Here is a 15,722-nt window from a genome sequence, read left to right as displayed (position 1 = left end):
ATATCGTCGCTGCGTCGTCGGATGTTGGCGTCTACGTACTTCGCCCCAAGCTTTGTGGCGTATGCCTGACATACATACGTTATGACGGCATGAAAAACGCACGTCGTGCAGTCGTGATACTTTATTTTTTTTTTTTCAGCTGAACGCCACCTGAGTGTGGCTAGGCTCCCAGACACACCTGATCTCTCTCGATCTGGACCCTGTTGACCGTTCCCGCTCTCAGGTCCGGACCATGCGCCAGATGATCGACAGGTTCTCAGGCACAATCCCTAATATGTCGCATGCTCGGTCAAGTTTACCGGAAAAGGCCAGAAATACGGCAATTCTAAGGCTTGATTGGGAAAGCTTGTTAAGGATATGTCCATTAGTACGGAATCAGCCGCCTCAAGCACGCAGCACGCAGCACGTGTCACCCGTGGACGCGTATCGGGGAACTATCATTTGGTTCGAGAACGGCCTAAGAATAGTTATTCAGCCCTGTCAATGCCCTCATTTCCTCGAACCCCAACTTTCAATAGTGCGATTCTTTCGCATGAATTTCGCTTGAAGCCGTATTTCTAGAAGCAGATCATATTATGCGGCAATCGATCAAATCTGGCTATATTTAGACATCTTCACGAGGGCAACGCAACCATCAATCCGCCGCAAGAAAATAACATCATTGGAAAGCGAGGAAGAGCAACTTGGCCTGTGCACCTGTCCATTCGCAAACACGACCGGACTGGAAAAACTCTGGCAACCATGATGATTGATGACAATATCCTCACAAATCAACTAGTTCGATGAGCCTAATCCTCCTTCGGCAAGTTGGGACTGTAGGATTCCGTTGATTGGGCAGATCTCCGTGGGGGAGCGACCTAGGATGCTTCGGGACTTCGGGAGGTTGAATCCCTAACCCGATTCCACGTAGATCATGGGAAATTCCGTCGCGACCTACATTCCTACTGTACTGGTATAATACTACTAAGCGTATGGTACACCTAGGTTAGGGTTCTTAACCTGAATAGTAGTGCAGATGATAATGCATGCGTGAGTCGCATGGAAAGCCGAAAAAAAGGGGTCTATTACCTTCAATCGGCCGAGCCTTGCGTGGTAATGAGAAGGGGATGCGGATAAGCGAAGGCTGCTGCTGACGACAACCAATTAATATCGATTTTTTTCCAAGGACAGCAGCCCCGGAATGCCTGTCACTTTCTTACATAGCCGCTTCTAATTGCCTCCTGCAAATGCAGATGCAAGTGCTCACTCAGGTCGCTCGCTTCCACTCTTTGCAATATTATTGCAACTCCTTCCAACCAACCTGATCGTGACAACTGGGAACACACAAGAGCTCCCCTAGTAGATCTTTGGGTGCATGCAGACCTGACCGCTATTCCTTTAACTAATAATGCCTAGGTCTATCGACAGGTAAACAGGGCAAGCCTGCAGGGGGCTAACTTGCGTACTAATAAAAAACGTGAAAACGCAGAAACAAATAAGGAGGTGTTCAGGTCCCTGATGCTTGGGTTCGGGTTCGTCGATTGCTAGGCGCTAGAAAAGGTCCCGAGGTGTTTGCCGCTTGGCCATCCCGTCGCATGTATTGTGTACGGTATGTGTGCCCCTGATATTGTCGATAGGCAGGTTGACATATATCCACTTGTTGCAGTTACTACATACCCAAACGCATTGACAACCACACATCACATCGCGTCGAGTTCTGTATGTATGTGGCATGTAGGTAGGTCGGTATGCACGCACCTTGCAGCCCTATTCTCTCAGAGATGCATACATATCAATTCACCATTTACTATTTACCATGGTACTTCGAGGTCACTTACTATTCTCGCGATTACAGATCCGGCGGCTATTGAGTCGCTGCGGCACCATTTTACTTAAGGACTGCCAGTCTTACTTGTATGGGAAGGCTGGCTTTGACATCTGATGCGCTTGGTACTCCTTCAGACGTTTCATCCTATATTACGTCTCTTAATGTCGCTGATTTCAACGTACCGTGTGCCATGTTACCAAGTACCTGCATCGTTTCTTCTGGTGAGGTGGCGTCTCCCATAACGGGTTACATCCTATGCCGATTCTTCGACGGCGTCTATTGTGAAATGACAGCAGGTGGAAAAGGCTCTTATAACAGAGGTTTAGCTTTGAGATTCTACACCACTCCGCACATATCGAGACTAGCCTGCGCACTGGCGTGGACTACGAGTGCGAAGGATTGTCCAGAACATTACATAATTCGAAATGATTAAGCTCCTCATTTTCTAGCCTCCTGCCATGACTCTCCGTAGAATGGGGTTCCAATCTTCCTAAGAGTCTTGGTCTGCTGCACTAATGTACCTAGGTAAGCTAGATATGTACAAGACTGGAACCGAGTTATCGATGATACGGTACATGTGTTGAAGCGCGGTATTAACCCGCACCAAGACGAGTTTGGATCCTACGAACCAAACCCAGCGATCGACCTTCAAGTAGATTGACTAGCCACCCTAATATATTCGTACGAGCGTTCCATTCCAATCTGCAGACTAGACACAACTTTATTGATCCATAAGTCAATTGCGTATATGGCTGTGGACATCGTAAAAACGTCCCCTAGATACTTTACTATTTTACATAAATGTTAGACATACTATCTCTAAATACTTGCCGAGGTTGTCGTCAATTATAGACTATTGATATTAATTGCCCAGAAAAAAGGGGCTTTAAAGTTTCTTACCCAGTCTTGTGACGGTTACACAGATTACCTATCTAAAAGGTAGAATCACGTCAGTACCTAAAGTAAGTATCTACTGCATAGCGGCATGGCAAGCATGAAATGTACCTAGCATGGAATCTAGTACAGGCACGATACGTAATCTGTAAGCCAGTTTGGGGACCAGCAGCAGGAACCACGCGAAAGGCAAGGAAGGCACCTACAAGGTAAGGAAGTACAGGGCCACAGGTACACCTTGCAGACCTGGGCCAGGCAAGGCAAGTGCAAGACAAGGCATTGCAGGGTTGAGTAGGGAGTAGGGGGCTCCCCCAAAAGACCCCCTCCCCTTCCTCGGCCCCTCTCGAACTCCATAGTACACAATTAGTACAATGCAATACTTACAGGCATCCAATCGCCCCCATTCTTTTTTTGGTTGGCGCCTTCGCTGGGCTCATGGCATACAGCATGGTTCTCCCCTCATCTACCTGAATACCGGGTCCTTCCCTGCGAACAGCAAAAAGGCCCATTTCCAGCCCGCCGCTCGCTGCGCTGCTTGGGAGTTGATGTCTCCGTCCCGCCTTCCCTCCAACTACAGATCAGACCAGTACAGCGGTACGGCAGGTTCCTTAACCTTATCAACCTTAACAACTTTAACGAAAACCTTTTACCTTATTTTCTTGCAGTTGCGCATATATACATATTACATATATGTTATATATGTTATACCTCATGTCGTTTAAACCTGTAGCGCGCATCTAAACATTTTTGAACTCTTTCCTCTTTTCCTCTTTCTTACTTAATCAATCGCCTACTTTGCGCTCAACTACGCCCAAAGCGCAATAGCTGACGGTCGACGGGCGCCGACGAACTTAATTCCCTTTCGTAGTCGAGGTGGAATCGATGTTCAATTATTAACTTGGAGGATCATAGCTGGATCCGGCCATCGAGGGTCCCGAGCCCACCGAGAGAGACGAAGTAGTCAGTCATGTCGAATAACGATCAGTCCGTTCGGAGGCTGCTGCCTCAGAGCTCCAACTCGTCGTTGAATTCGTTCTCCTTTGCGCCGCAAACTTATCAGCCACCCAGGGAGACTCAAAAAAGTGCGATCCATGAAAATGTCCTATATTCGATCATAACCGGCTGTTCTAACCTACTTGTTCCGTAGACTATGTATTCGTGGACGAACATAACCGACATAAGCGGTTGAAGGGTATGGATATCAGAACGCTAAAATATTATAACGGAACGATCGTAACTAACTGGTTCATCCGTTGTTAGTGATGAGAGCATGCGAGGGCTGTAGGAGGAGAAAAATCAAATGCGATGCTGCGACGACAAATACTTGGCCGTGTTCGGCCTGTATCCGGCTAAAGCTCCACTGCGTGAGACCTAATGGCCAGTATGAAGGGTCGCCGACGGATTCTTATGAAACTTCGCAATCCGAGTATGAAATCGCGTCTGGTCAAAGTAGCTTTAGACAAATGTCTATGCCACAGCAACAAGCGCAATCTTCCATGATGGGCGCTCAGCCGAAGTCTGTCATGTATCCGACGCCCGGCCCTTATACTGATCACCAAGCCGTCTATCCTCCTATGCCATATGGAGACCCGCCACCACCGCCAAATCAACTTCAGTACACGGGTATGCCTTCTCAAGTAGGCGTTCTGGATCAGTCCTATGCTTCTGCCAGCGTATTCCCGACTCCACCAATGCACCAGCATTCTGTGCATTCAGAATCGTCCCCCGAGTCTTATCACCATGATCCGTATGCCCAGGGCGATCTTGCGGATATTCTAGGGGCTCTTAAAGTTGATGATGCAGGAACAGGTTGGTTTTGCCTTTTATGTTCAGTAGTTTTGCTGCTAACTGCTTCAAGCCCCGTATTTGAACAACAAGATGTCCCTTGCGGCGCAAGATGAGGAACCTGCTGTCGAGGACGTAGACGATTTCAAGAGTATGCTGCCACCTATGCCGTCAGGGCCTGGTCTCAAGATCCGCATACCTCCAGAACTAATGCCAGATGACGCGACTATCATGCATTATTTTGACCTCTACTTCACTAACGTGCACCCGTATGTCCCGGTTCTGAATAAAACCCAACTGTACCAGCAGTGGCATACGAATCGAGAATCAATTTCCCCTTTGCTGCTAGAAGCAATTTTCGCCGTGGCCGGTCGTCTCGCTGATGAACCAGCCCAAGGACAGCAGTGGATCGCTCTCGCTTCGAGTAAGGAATCAAAATGATAATGAATCCGGAAAATTTAGCTAATTTGACGTAGAACATGCCGATTCTTTCATGGATGTACCGCGCTTGAGCACTCTCCAGGCCCTACTGATTATCCTCAAGGCAAGGGAAGCTTCGCCAAAGCGCGGCTATTACTATAGATCTTGGATGTCGATTGTACATTGCGTCGCTATGGCTAAAGATCTGGGGCTTGATGAACATTTTGACGATCATAAAGCTGGACGATCATGCGGTTCTACACCGGCTGAGTGCATTACGAAAAGCCGTATATGGCAAACCATCTTCGTGTGCGAGACTATGATAGCCGCACCTCAAGGTAAGACCGCTTGGTTCCCTGGCCGGTTCTTATTGTGGTTCTAAACGTTCTTTAGGACGACAAGACACTTCCGTGGACCCGGGGTCCGTTGACTTCAACGTCCCGAGACTTATGCCCGGTTGCGAGGAGACCGAATATCATGCTAGTCGAAATTTTGCATATCTTTCTCGCATTGCTCGGAACCTTAATAAGGTGAACTCTGTCTACGCGAAGATCAAGAAGAAGAAGGATTGGGGTATCGATCCCGAATTAGTGCAGCTTAACCCAACTATAACAGGCTGGTTAGGTGAGCTGCCGGCTGATCTACGTCTCACATTTCCGCAGGATGGATCGCCGCCGTGGCTCCCATCGCATTTTATCGGGAATATGCACTCGTATTATTATTTGAGTATCATTATCCTCCATCGGCCTCAGCTATCTTTCCTAGAGCCAATGGGCGCAGACGGACAGTGGAAGTCGCATATGTGCCTTTGTTACTCGTCTGCGAAGGCCTTGTGTCGTCTTCAGGAATCGATGCTGCAATCGTTCGGTTTGAGCGGACTCCAGTGCATGCAACGAGGCATCAGTTTCACCATCTATGCTATTCTTTGCTGCATTGTACTCCATCTTGTGCGTTACTAGCAGATTTCTTATGTTTTGTAAGGGTATACGTACAAAGAGAAGACTAACAACAGCGTGTATAGGTTGCGTTGACTTCTCCTGACCCGGAACTTAACAATGACGCGCGAGACTACTTCACAAGACACATGAGAATTTTGGAAAAGACGATGCACTCTTGGCCATTACCGGAGATGATCAAACAGATTGACGCTGTACGAGAGGCCTTCTCGGCTGACACTAGGAAACCATTCGTTTTAAAACAGAGCTTTCCCTACGGAAGCCCGCATCCTAGTAACCATTCAAGCCCGCCTACTGCGAACACGTTTAAGCCGCCCATGCTCCAGACAGGCTCGATGGATCCTATGGACCCGCACGCTGGTCAGCAAGTTAGTTATGCCAACCATCCTATCACACCCATTTCTGCCAGTTCGGCGGACAACAAGAGTGACTCTCCTTCTGCACAGTCGCTCTCCCTGATGACTCCCGGCCAGAGTACGCAGGCCTCGACCCTTGCGGGTGGGATGTCACTGGGAGACCATTCCACGTGGAATCCCTCGCGTTTATTTGAGTGAGTACCTATTACTTGAAAAACTATTTTTGACGATTTATATTTTTGTTGCTAACGACTGTGCAGTCAGTGGAACACGACTTTCGGTACGCAGCAAATCCAATCTCAGCCCACTTCAGTGGCTCCACATTCCAGTTCTCTAAGTGTTGGTTCATCTTCAGGTGCCCCCGAAATCTCGCCTTCTCAGGATATTCAACTCGGCAGCGGTTCATTGCCGGCCGTAACGCAAGCTATGCCGCATCAACAATATACAGCTCCTCCTATGCAAGCATTTGTCACCCCAGCTATGTGGCAAGAATCGGTTGCTAGCGTTTACGAGGGTGGCCTCAAGCGACGTTGGGATTACGACAGCGGTACTTCGATCTCTGAGCCAGTCAAGCGCCGCTAGGCTAGCTGTGCGAACTGACGAACATCCACCTAGATACCACCTTCTTTCTTAGTAACGATTATGATCGAAGGATCTCAGAACAACTTGCGATCAGGTGAAAAGAAGGTTTGACGACAATCTACGGCAAAACGTTGACTATCCCCACGCATTTCTTACTCATCTGCAATCTACTATATATAGATTTTATCTATTTTAACTATGGCATATACAATAGGGGTTTATGAACTGAATTGGCAAACTCGGATACGACGGAGACGATAAGGGTAGCAGAAAAACGTATCATTTACCAGGGGAGAGATCTAGCCATGACGTGTGAAGAGCCTGGTGAACTGTTTATACAAAACGTCTTGGTACGCGTACGATTGGGGTTCTAGGTCAGGGGTAAGATCGGGCAGTGGTCGATCTATGGCAAATTAGTTTCCTGTCGGGAAGAGAAAAACGGCAGTTCTCCAAAAACTTGGCAGGCGTTTCGAGGTAGCATTTGGGACGCACGCGACTCACGAGGCAAAAGATAAGGCTTATTGTTGTTTTGCTTTTGGGAGTTGCCTCTTTGTACAATATGATCTGCATGGCGATGGGTGTGGGTGGTTTCGGAATTTTACTAATATCTGTACATGATACCACGGGACTTCATGTCGGGAGAAGGGCTGACTTTTAAAGGGGGGAGGTGGGACGAATACACAGTATACCTTTAGGTTAGGTACATAGCGGGATGGATTCACAATAGGATACAAAATGGGGGAGCCCTTACTTATCTGCCTGTGACAGACACGATGATATCTACGCATTTACGTGTTTGGGAAGCTGTAATTTACGTCTACGTAAAAGTGCGTGGTGTTGATATCGTGGGTTCGAAGAGTTCATGGTTCTTTTATGATACCCCGGGTACCTCGATACGGCTCGCCATCGACTCGGCCGGTATACGACATTGGATTACCGGTCTTTGTTACTTGATATATGAGATATCTACCGATACGACATGACCCTCGTTGTTACGCGGCATTTCCATTTTCTTCTAACTGGCAATCTTCAGCACTCAACACAAAACCTGCTGAAGACACATGATGTAGCTTTAGTCATCTTAGGTAAACTCAGTGTTTGATATTACAAACCAGATATACACCGTCGCCATCTATCAGCAATACCTGTATAGATGTCACATATAAGACCATATTATATAGTATATCATGGGATGATATAATACTATCAGATTTGGATTTAGTAATATGATAATACTTACCTGCTAGGCTCACCTATCCATAAGCTGATTCCGGATTATATATACCGGATCTTCTAAACCCAGCCAAACCGTCTCGGGCAGGTAGTGTGGCGTAAGATAGATGAAGTAGGATGTAGTCGCCTTTCTTTCACCCTCATTGCCTGCCGAGGACTTAGCCAATGTTACGGTGTCAGAGCTATGCTGAAGACGGGTTAGAAGATAGGTTTAAGAGTTTCTAGCGCGAACAAGTTTAGGAAGTAGGTACATCCGTACATACATAGCCGGTGAGGCGGGTATCTATCTAGATAGTGGTGTGTAAGGGATAGGCTAGATTGTGCGAGTGCGTGACGTGCATACCCATCGTCTTCCCTTCCATCAACCTTCGACATACCCGGTGCAGCCACCTCTACCATGTCTACCACTCTACGATGGCTTCTAGAAGCAGTCGCGAGCTTCCAAACTCGCACGTGTTGCCAGCCCATGCTGTTCACCCACCACCCTACCTACCTGTCTTACCCTAGGTTGGTACTTGTATGTATGTATGCTGTCTTCACAGAAGGGAGAGTAAATCTACTGATCTTTTGGCGCAAGTCGTGCTACATACCCTACCTAGTACTTTACTATACTCTACGTACGTAACGGCGACCCAACCGCCACAGAGCCGACACTTGGCGGTGTTTTCCAGCACATCGCGATTACCGTCGGCGCCGCCACCATCTTACATATATATCAAATACGCCAAAATAACGTCGTATATCAACCTATGCCAACCTACCTACCTACGCTTACATATTTTGACACATGCAAAACACGCATGCCTCGGCATCTAACCCAGGTATAATTGCGATTTGATTACATTACACAAACCGTCAAAAATGGCATGTCAATGGCGCGGCTACTCGCATTACCTGGGCCTGTTATGTATGTATGTATGTAATATGTATTACACAACCCCTAACGTTCTAACATATTGCCATATTCACATACATACATACCTACATGACATGCGGCGAGCGGTCATGTACTTGGGTAGGTAGGCAGGCAAATGTAGTGTAACATCCCCATCCTTCCCATCTGGACCAAAGGACTATGCATAATCTCCAGGCCTTGGGTTGGCGAGTGATTGGTGGGGTTCTGTTCCCCCGGCGGTCGTCGATTGGCTCGTTACAAGGTTCGGGTTAACAGTTTTTTGTTGGTTACAAAAGAAATCCTAGGGATTATTGTTCTCTCTATTTTTCTTGGTATAGGATGAGGATCGATGAAATGGGATTTGTACATAAACTAACTACCTGGTAGACTATCTGGGGTATACTGCCCAGACTGCCTAAGATACCCGGGGCCAGGTAGAATCTGAACCACTGTCGGGGCTAACACTTAGCATGTATACGAAGGAAGGCCATCCATTGGTTGGCTGGGGTGTATATAGGTGACGGGCTAGAAGCTTACTTCCCTACGGGATCGAGCGGCCATTGGTCGGTTCAGCTGATCTAAAAAGATCCAATCGTTAAAAAGAGGAAAGAAAAAAAATAAAGTGTTTCGATGGAAGGATTGGTCACGATTGAAACTACTGCGTTTGTAGAGAGAGAGAGAGAAGAAAAAAAAAAAAAGAAGGGGAAAAGAGCCAAGACGAAGAAAACGCCTGATTCGGATCCCGAAGCCGACCGAATCTCATCTCACCTCCCCATGCAGCGACCTATCGTCCGCCCTCCAGCCAGCTCTCTTCCAGCCCTTCGTACAACACGCACACGTACGCAAACGCACAAATATTACATACCAAGATCCCGAGAAAGGAGGAAGAAAAAAAAGGGGGAACCCGCCGAAAAATTGAAAACCTCTACGTACGGAAAACCCCATAGCTGTCGCCATATCGGCATTCTCAGCAAAGAAATGCTAGCAGGTTAAAATTTTTCAATATTCGTCGCCACAAGTAGCTTTTCCAGTTTTACCATGTAACAGACAAGTATCGTATCCATCTTAGCCCTATTACATCCATACCAGCGCCCAGTTAGAAGTGTACGTAGGTAGGTAGGTATCCGTCGTATCCGTCGTAACCGCTGCAGCTGGGCCCAGCCGCCGGACCGATTACAGGTCAGTTTACCTAAAGGTACCCACGGGCAACGGGCAACCGGGGGGGAATAAGAACGACTAATCAAATAATCAGATAATCTGTTTACTCAACGTATAACGTATGTGGAATTAAGGTAAACTAACGGTGTGTGGGATATTAGTGACAGATTGGATGTGATATCGAACGTAGCTTAATTATTCACCGGTCCGAACGTTGCAACCCTTAAAAACGCTAGCGTCTAGGTACGGATGAATGGCAGCCAGCCATGGACTGGTACGGGACTACGATTTTGGGGGGGATGGGATCCATGGTTTAGGTAATTGTCGCGAGCCTCTAACCACCTATGTACCTACTGTACCCTATGTACCTCCCAGCCTACCAGCCTACCAGCCTACGCACATACATCCCCTCCTAAACTGCTAGACAGATTGATGTACAGCAGGCACCGTAAGTAGTCTATCCCGCAGGTTGGGATGGACATGACCGGGCCGTTCCTGGCGGGGGGGACAAGGGGAAACCGGATTCCGGTGTTGGAAAAGACGGTACTTTGGTAACCCGTCACATCACGAATACCGGTACTTCCAACAAATTGCCTTGATTTCGCGAGGCGCTAGGGCAGCTTAGTTAGGATGAACACCTATGTAGATGTTTTACCTAGGTAAAGACTTACATGCCGGACTTATTTCAACGTCATGTGAAGGCTACGAGGATCTTGTCGTCGACCTAGGGCACCTAAGTATGTATCTAAGAAGTAAGCCGTTTGGCGTCTATCACTTCACTTCATTCCACTCATCAGCCCCGTTCATAGAAATCATTTTCATAGGAATCTCTTTTCATTTCCACTATGGAATCAGTCCCAGGCACACATGCACAAAGCAGTAGCCAAGCCATAACGGCGGACTTTCAACAGACTCTCGACACTGACTGATACGCAACAAACCGCGCACAGCAAAACAACACGCCCACACACACACAAACGCCGGTCGGACTCTCCCGAGTCCCATGATGTAGTAGGGGCAAATGTCCATCAATCCCTTAACGATCCCGAGTTTGATAAAACGAACGACAACCTCCGGCACCATAGGAGTTTTTGTTTTGCAATTAACCCTTGACCGGAAAACCACCCCTCCCCTAGAAAACGCCTCTCAATGTGAATCCGTGATGATGAATCTTGACCAACACAACACCGAAAATATGCATGCTAGCCTCCTTTTTTTTTTTTTGGTTCATTTCCATTCTTCCCCTGCTCGATTTTTACTCATTTGAATCATCCTAGTTCCATGCCTTCGAAAGGGGACTCGCGACCTTGGGCGCGAACTGGAGGCTCTTGCGACGAGCGGCCATGAGGCGCATCAGGATGCCCTGGTCCTTCTCGCGCTTCAGCACGCCCTCGCCGAGATCGGCGTAGCTCTTCGGGGGGCAGGTACGCATCAGCAGTTCCTTCTCCGGGGAGAAGTCGCCGCAACTGCTCTCTACGTAAGAGGAGTCGGGAGTGACGTCCATCGCGAACTGTCTGACGGCTTCCGGCGCAGGCGTCTTGGGCACTGGGGTGAGCATACTAATCTCCTTGTCCCAGTCGTGCTCGCAAGGCGCGTCCTCGTCCTCGTCGTGGTCCGAGGGCGTGCGCATCCAGGCTGTGCTGTCCCTACGACTGATGTGGTTGTTCGGCACCGTCTGGCACTCGCGGGCCGAGCCACCTGTTTGCTTCATCGGAGTGACCAACGTGCCGTTGAAGTTGGCAAGGGCCTTGGGCTCCATGCTCTTGCGACGGTTGTGTCCTCCACGGGGGACCAGTGACGTGTCAACGTAGTATGGCGACTCGTCGAGCCACTGATTCTCGCGCTCGCAGCTAGATGAAATGTTAGTACCGTTATTGTAGTATTGCAAGTAATGATCGACTTACTCTAAGACCCAGCCAACGCCAACACATTGCACAAGACCACCAGTCTCTCGCACCTTCTCCAATGTTCGCTTGCCTCCATCCTTGTAGACGACATGTGTAATTCCCACCTTGGACTGTGATCCCTCGGCACCAGTAGGGCTGGTGGGATTCCAAGGCCAGCTCTTGACGCAGCGAGCGCCCATCTGTTGGAGAAGTTCAACAAAAACAGTGCTGGCATCTGCACCGTCACTCGTGTGCACGTCGACAAAAACGACCGCTCCTCGAAGTAGTGTCATGTTAAGATCACGACGATAAATGCGGCCTGGGGTGCCCATCGAAGACCAAATATCAGACTTTGTAGGAGTGACCGGGGGGTATTGGATCGTATCATCTTCACCATCGATCTCCATCTTATGAGAATCTTTGGTAGGAGAGTACGAAATGACGGTCGCACTTCTAAAGTGACCGCCAGGGCGGTCGGTAGGAGGAAGCTTCGACACACTCGCACTGCGCTTCTTTACGATTCTAGGAGTAGAATCATCAGCTGGCTTCAGCGGCACCTTGGTTGTAGTGTTGAAGGGCTTAGGCGCAGATGGCCGACTTGGAGTCACCGGATCGAGACGGCGTCCATTCGATCCCAGAAGAGCTGGATCAATGGGAACGGCATTTTCGTCTCCATACTCCTGGCTAGCTTCCGAGACAGCGTCTTCCTCAATAAGAGACATCTCGTTTGCCTCATTGGCGAGTTGGACATCCTCCTCAGTAATAGGAATGTCATCAAACTCAGGTTCTGTATCTCCGTACATCGCCTCAATCTCCGCTTCGAGGGCCGCCTCAATGGCGGCTTGATCCTCCATCTCAGCGCGGATTCGCATCTCCTCGTCGAAGAATCCCTTTGACGGCGTAGAACGAGTCGTCTCGGTATCGCTGTCCTTAATCAACGAATACCCGTCTTCCTTAGCCTCGGGTGGAGCCGTCAGTTGAGAACCAGCCTGCTTTGATGGGCTAGAGAGAGGGTAGCCAAATTTAGATCCCTTAGAAACAGATCGAATAGCACGGCTTGCCGCCTTAATTGCGCTAGACGGCATTCCAATTCGGTTGGCCTTGAAAGTGCTAGGCGTAGGGGTCGCCGGCACAGCACTCAGCGTAGAAGTCGTGTCGTCTTGGAACTTGGTAATCGCCTTTTCGCTAGGCGCAAGTTCATCCTCGGAGTCGGACACGTCATGATCTACCAGGTCTTTAGCTCGTAGGCCGAAAGCCGAGTTGGGGCCCGATTTCGTAGCTAGATTGGCGGCCTGCTTAGACGGCAACGGAGGTGTGGTTGGTGCTTGGGCAGACGCCTCCTCTTGCTTCGCCTCCACTTCGTCAATCTCCATCGGGTCGTCCTCAGACTCCTTGACGGTAGCTTCGACTGCAGGCTCCTCCTGGGTTTCGACTGGCTTGATGGGAGCAGGTTCTGATTGAGTCATCACCACTTCCTTCGCGGGAAGCGGGTTCTTTTTGAGAGCCGGGTCCGCGTGTCGCGGGAGAACGGCTGATAGGCGGCCTGGGAAAGCGAGCATTGATGGAGATTCAGGCTGAATCTGCTCCTCTTCAGATTCTTCGTTCTCTTCATTGACTGCGAACTCATCTTCGATATCCATTGCCTCTGGCTGCTCAGCAGGCTGTTGTACCTCCTCGGTCGGCACCTTATCCTGAACGGGAGACTCTTGGACGGGAGACATCGTTGGCGCAAATAATTTGTCAGGACTGTTGTCGAACATAGGCGCGGGATGTCCCTGTAGCTTAAACGGAGACATGGGACGCTTCGCCGGTGATTGCAAGAGTGACATTTTAATTGGAGAGTGATTAATGTTACCGGACTCCTGCGACGGAGGTTGAAGTGATTTAATAGGCAACTGAGGTCGTTTGGCAGGAGATTGTAGAATTGAAGGCTTAGAGGGAGCCTGCGCATCCTGTTGCTCGGTGTTTGCGGAAAATAGTAATGACGGAATCGCCTCTACCTTTCTGGCGGGTGACTTCATCGTATCCTTGAAAGGGGACGAAGGTGGTCTGCGAGCTGGGCTGCCAAATGCCGATGAAGTAGTCGGCTCTGAAGCCTCCTTAGCATCGTCCTCCCCATCCTTAGTAGGAGGTTGAAGGTCAGGTTTCTTAGCCATACTAGGTGGCTTTACAGGGCTCTTCATCATGGGCTTGAGGGGAGTCTTTTCCAACGTTGCAAGCTCGTCATCTGAATCTGCGTCTCGTGACAATGAGAGATTCTCCGCATCCTTCTTAGGGCTTAAAGGAGATTTGTCTCGCTTCTCACTGTTTGTTGCTGTTCTTGCACTGGCTCTGGTAGCTCTTGTGCTGGCGGCCGGCTTGCGAACAGGCTTTGCACGCATGCCTGTGGCAGGCTCGGTAGCCTTGCTTCTAGTCTTAGGAGCTGCAGGAGGCACCATGTTCTCCTTCTCTGGTTCTTGGAATGTCACCGTTTTCTTAGTGGCTCCTCCCGTTCGAGACGCAGGTCTGGAGACGGCAGACTTCAAACCCGGAGTGGGTTCAGTGGATACGGTATTCGTGATCGTACCAGCCGTTGATTTGGCCGTTGATGACTTGGTGCTTGATGTAGCACGAGTGCGCGTCGTCTTTCTGGCTGGCTTAGTTGACTTAGTTGGCGACGACTTGGCCACCGGCTCTTCATCACTCTCATCTTCAGTGGTGGCAGTAGTGGCCTTTCGTACTCGCGAGCTTGCGCGCGTCTTTGCTGGTTCTGGCTTAGAAGCATTTGTGGTGGTAGCTGTGGCAGCCCTCTTCGCTCTGCTACGCGAAGCTTTGGTAGAAGCGGTGGAGGTGTTCTCAATTGAAGCTTCTGGCTGAGGTGCAGACTCGGGTTCAGATTGAGACTCGACCATCTTCTTCGGTCGGCCTCGTGTCCGAGCAGGCTTGTTCATGGTGTTTTGCTGTTCGGCATCTGTCTGTTGGTTGTCTTCGTCTTCGCTATCGTCGGCTCGTGTCTTTCGCTTAGTAGCGGTGCGCGTTGTAGTTGTGGGTCTCGTAGTGGTGGTAGATGTAGCTTTTGCAGACTTGGTCGAGGTCGCGGCCGCAGTGTCCTTTCCTGCACTGGTATTGGCTTTCGCGGCATCCTTCGCGGCTGCTCTGGCACGCGTCATACGCTTCGGAGGACTTGCGACTTCCATCGTGCAGCAGTCGGGGAAAATCGTGCAATTCGTTCAATGCGTGCAAATATGCAAATAATGCAAATCGTAAAAGAGTAATTGAGAATAAAGAAATGACCTACTCGGATACTTGAATTAATTCTTCAATAACCAAATTGGTCGCGCGTTGACCGAACTTGTTTATGTGAAGTTTCGTTCAAGTGGTTGTGACGTTTCGATGATTAACATGTGCGTTAAGGTCAAGGCAAGGCAGTTGTCAAGGTCACCGCGATTTAGTTTTCCTTGTTTATATTTATCCTGGTCCTAGCTCTTTCCGCACTTGTGGCTTGACGACCCACCCGTTGGCCCACCGACGGATTAATTGGACATTATGTCACCATACAGCAATTAACAATTGAATTTTCGGCCAATCACTTGTGTTAAAACAAAACTTTATTTCCCCGGTTTTTCTACAAGGTACGTACCACACGATTACTGTACCCAAACATCGTCGACAATGAACAACGAGTTTCTCAATTCCTTTCATTTTTGATCCTTACTCCTTATACAAAAATTATGAATGTAAATTGATTATATGGAAGACTCTGAAAATTGC

General features: G+C 48.9%; 2 protein-coding genes across 2 annotated transcripts; one reads left to right on the top strand and one right to left on the bottom strand.

Annotated features, from left to right (window-relative positions):
* Positions 1 to 3,545: 3,545 nt before the first annotated feature.
* Positions 3,546 to 6,800, top strand: F4807DRAFT_467557 (uncharacterized protein; the record flags this gene model as incomplete). Its single annotated transcript, XM_048002502.1, has 8 exons — positions 3,546 to 3,783; positions 3,849 to 3,893; positions 3,962 to 4,510; positions 4,560 to 4,910; positions 4,963 to 5,244; positions 5,300 to 5,853; positions 5,928 to 6,412; positions 6,479 to 6,800. Exons 1-8 carry the CDS (start codon positions 3,669 to 3,671, stop codon positions 6,798 to 6,800), a joined length of 2,703 nt encoding a protein of 900 aa, XP_047854196.1. The 5' UTR covers positions 3,546 to 3,668.
* Positions 6,801 to 11,264: 4,464 nt separating this feature from the next.
* Positions 11,265 to 15,246, bottom strand: F4807DRAFT_85862 (uncharacterized protein). The gene is made up of 2 exons (XM_048003576.1): positions 11,991 to 15,246; positions 11,265 to 11,936 (listed from the first exon to the last, which is right to left on the bottom strand). Exons 1-2 carry the CDS (start codon positions 15,146 to 15,148, stop codon positions 11,360 to 11,362), a joined length of 3,735 nt encoding a protein of 1,244 aa, XP_047854195.1. The 5' UTR covers positions 15,149 to 15,246; the 3' UTR covers positions 11,265 to 11,359.
* Positions 15,247 to 15,722: the final 476 nt, after the last annotated feature.

This window comes from Annulohypoxylon truncatum, assembly GCF_022578515.1.
Source record: "Annulohypoxylon truncatum strain CBS 140777 unplaced genomic scaffold F4807scaffold_16, whole genome shotgun sequence".
In the NCBI taxonomy this organism is placed as follows: domain Eukaryota; kingdom Fungi; phylum Ascomycota; class Sordariomycetes; order Xylariales; family Hypoxylaceae; genus Annulohypoxylon; species Annulohypoxylon truncatum.
Note: the sequence above shows the minus strand (reverse complement) of the source record. Positions and strands in the feature narration are given on the sequence as shown.

Bases quoted from the DNA above. Each gene is read 5' to 3' on its own strand.
- F4807DRAFT_85862 (XM_048003576.1), bottom strand. From the start codon at position 15,148: ATGGAAGTCGCAAGTCCTCCGAAGCGTATGACGCGTGCCAGAGCAGCC. The intron at 11,937-11,990 runs GTAAGTCGATCA...CATTTCATCTAG, and splicing joins GGCGTTGGCTGGGTCTTAGA to CTGCGAGCGCGAGAATCAGT.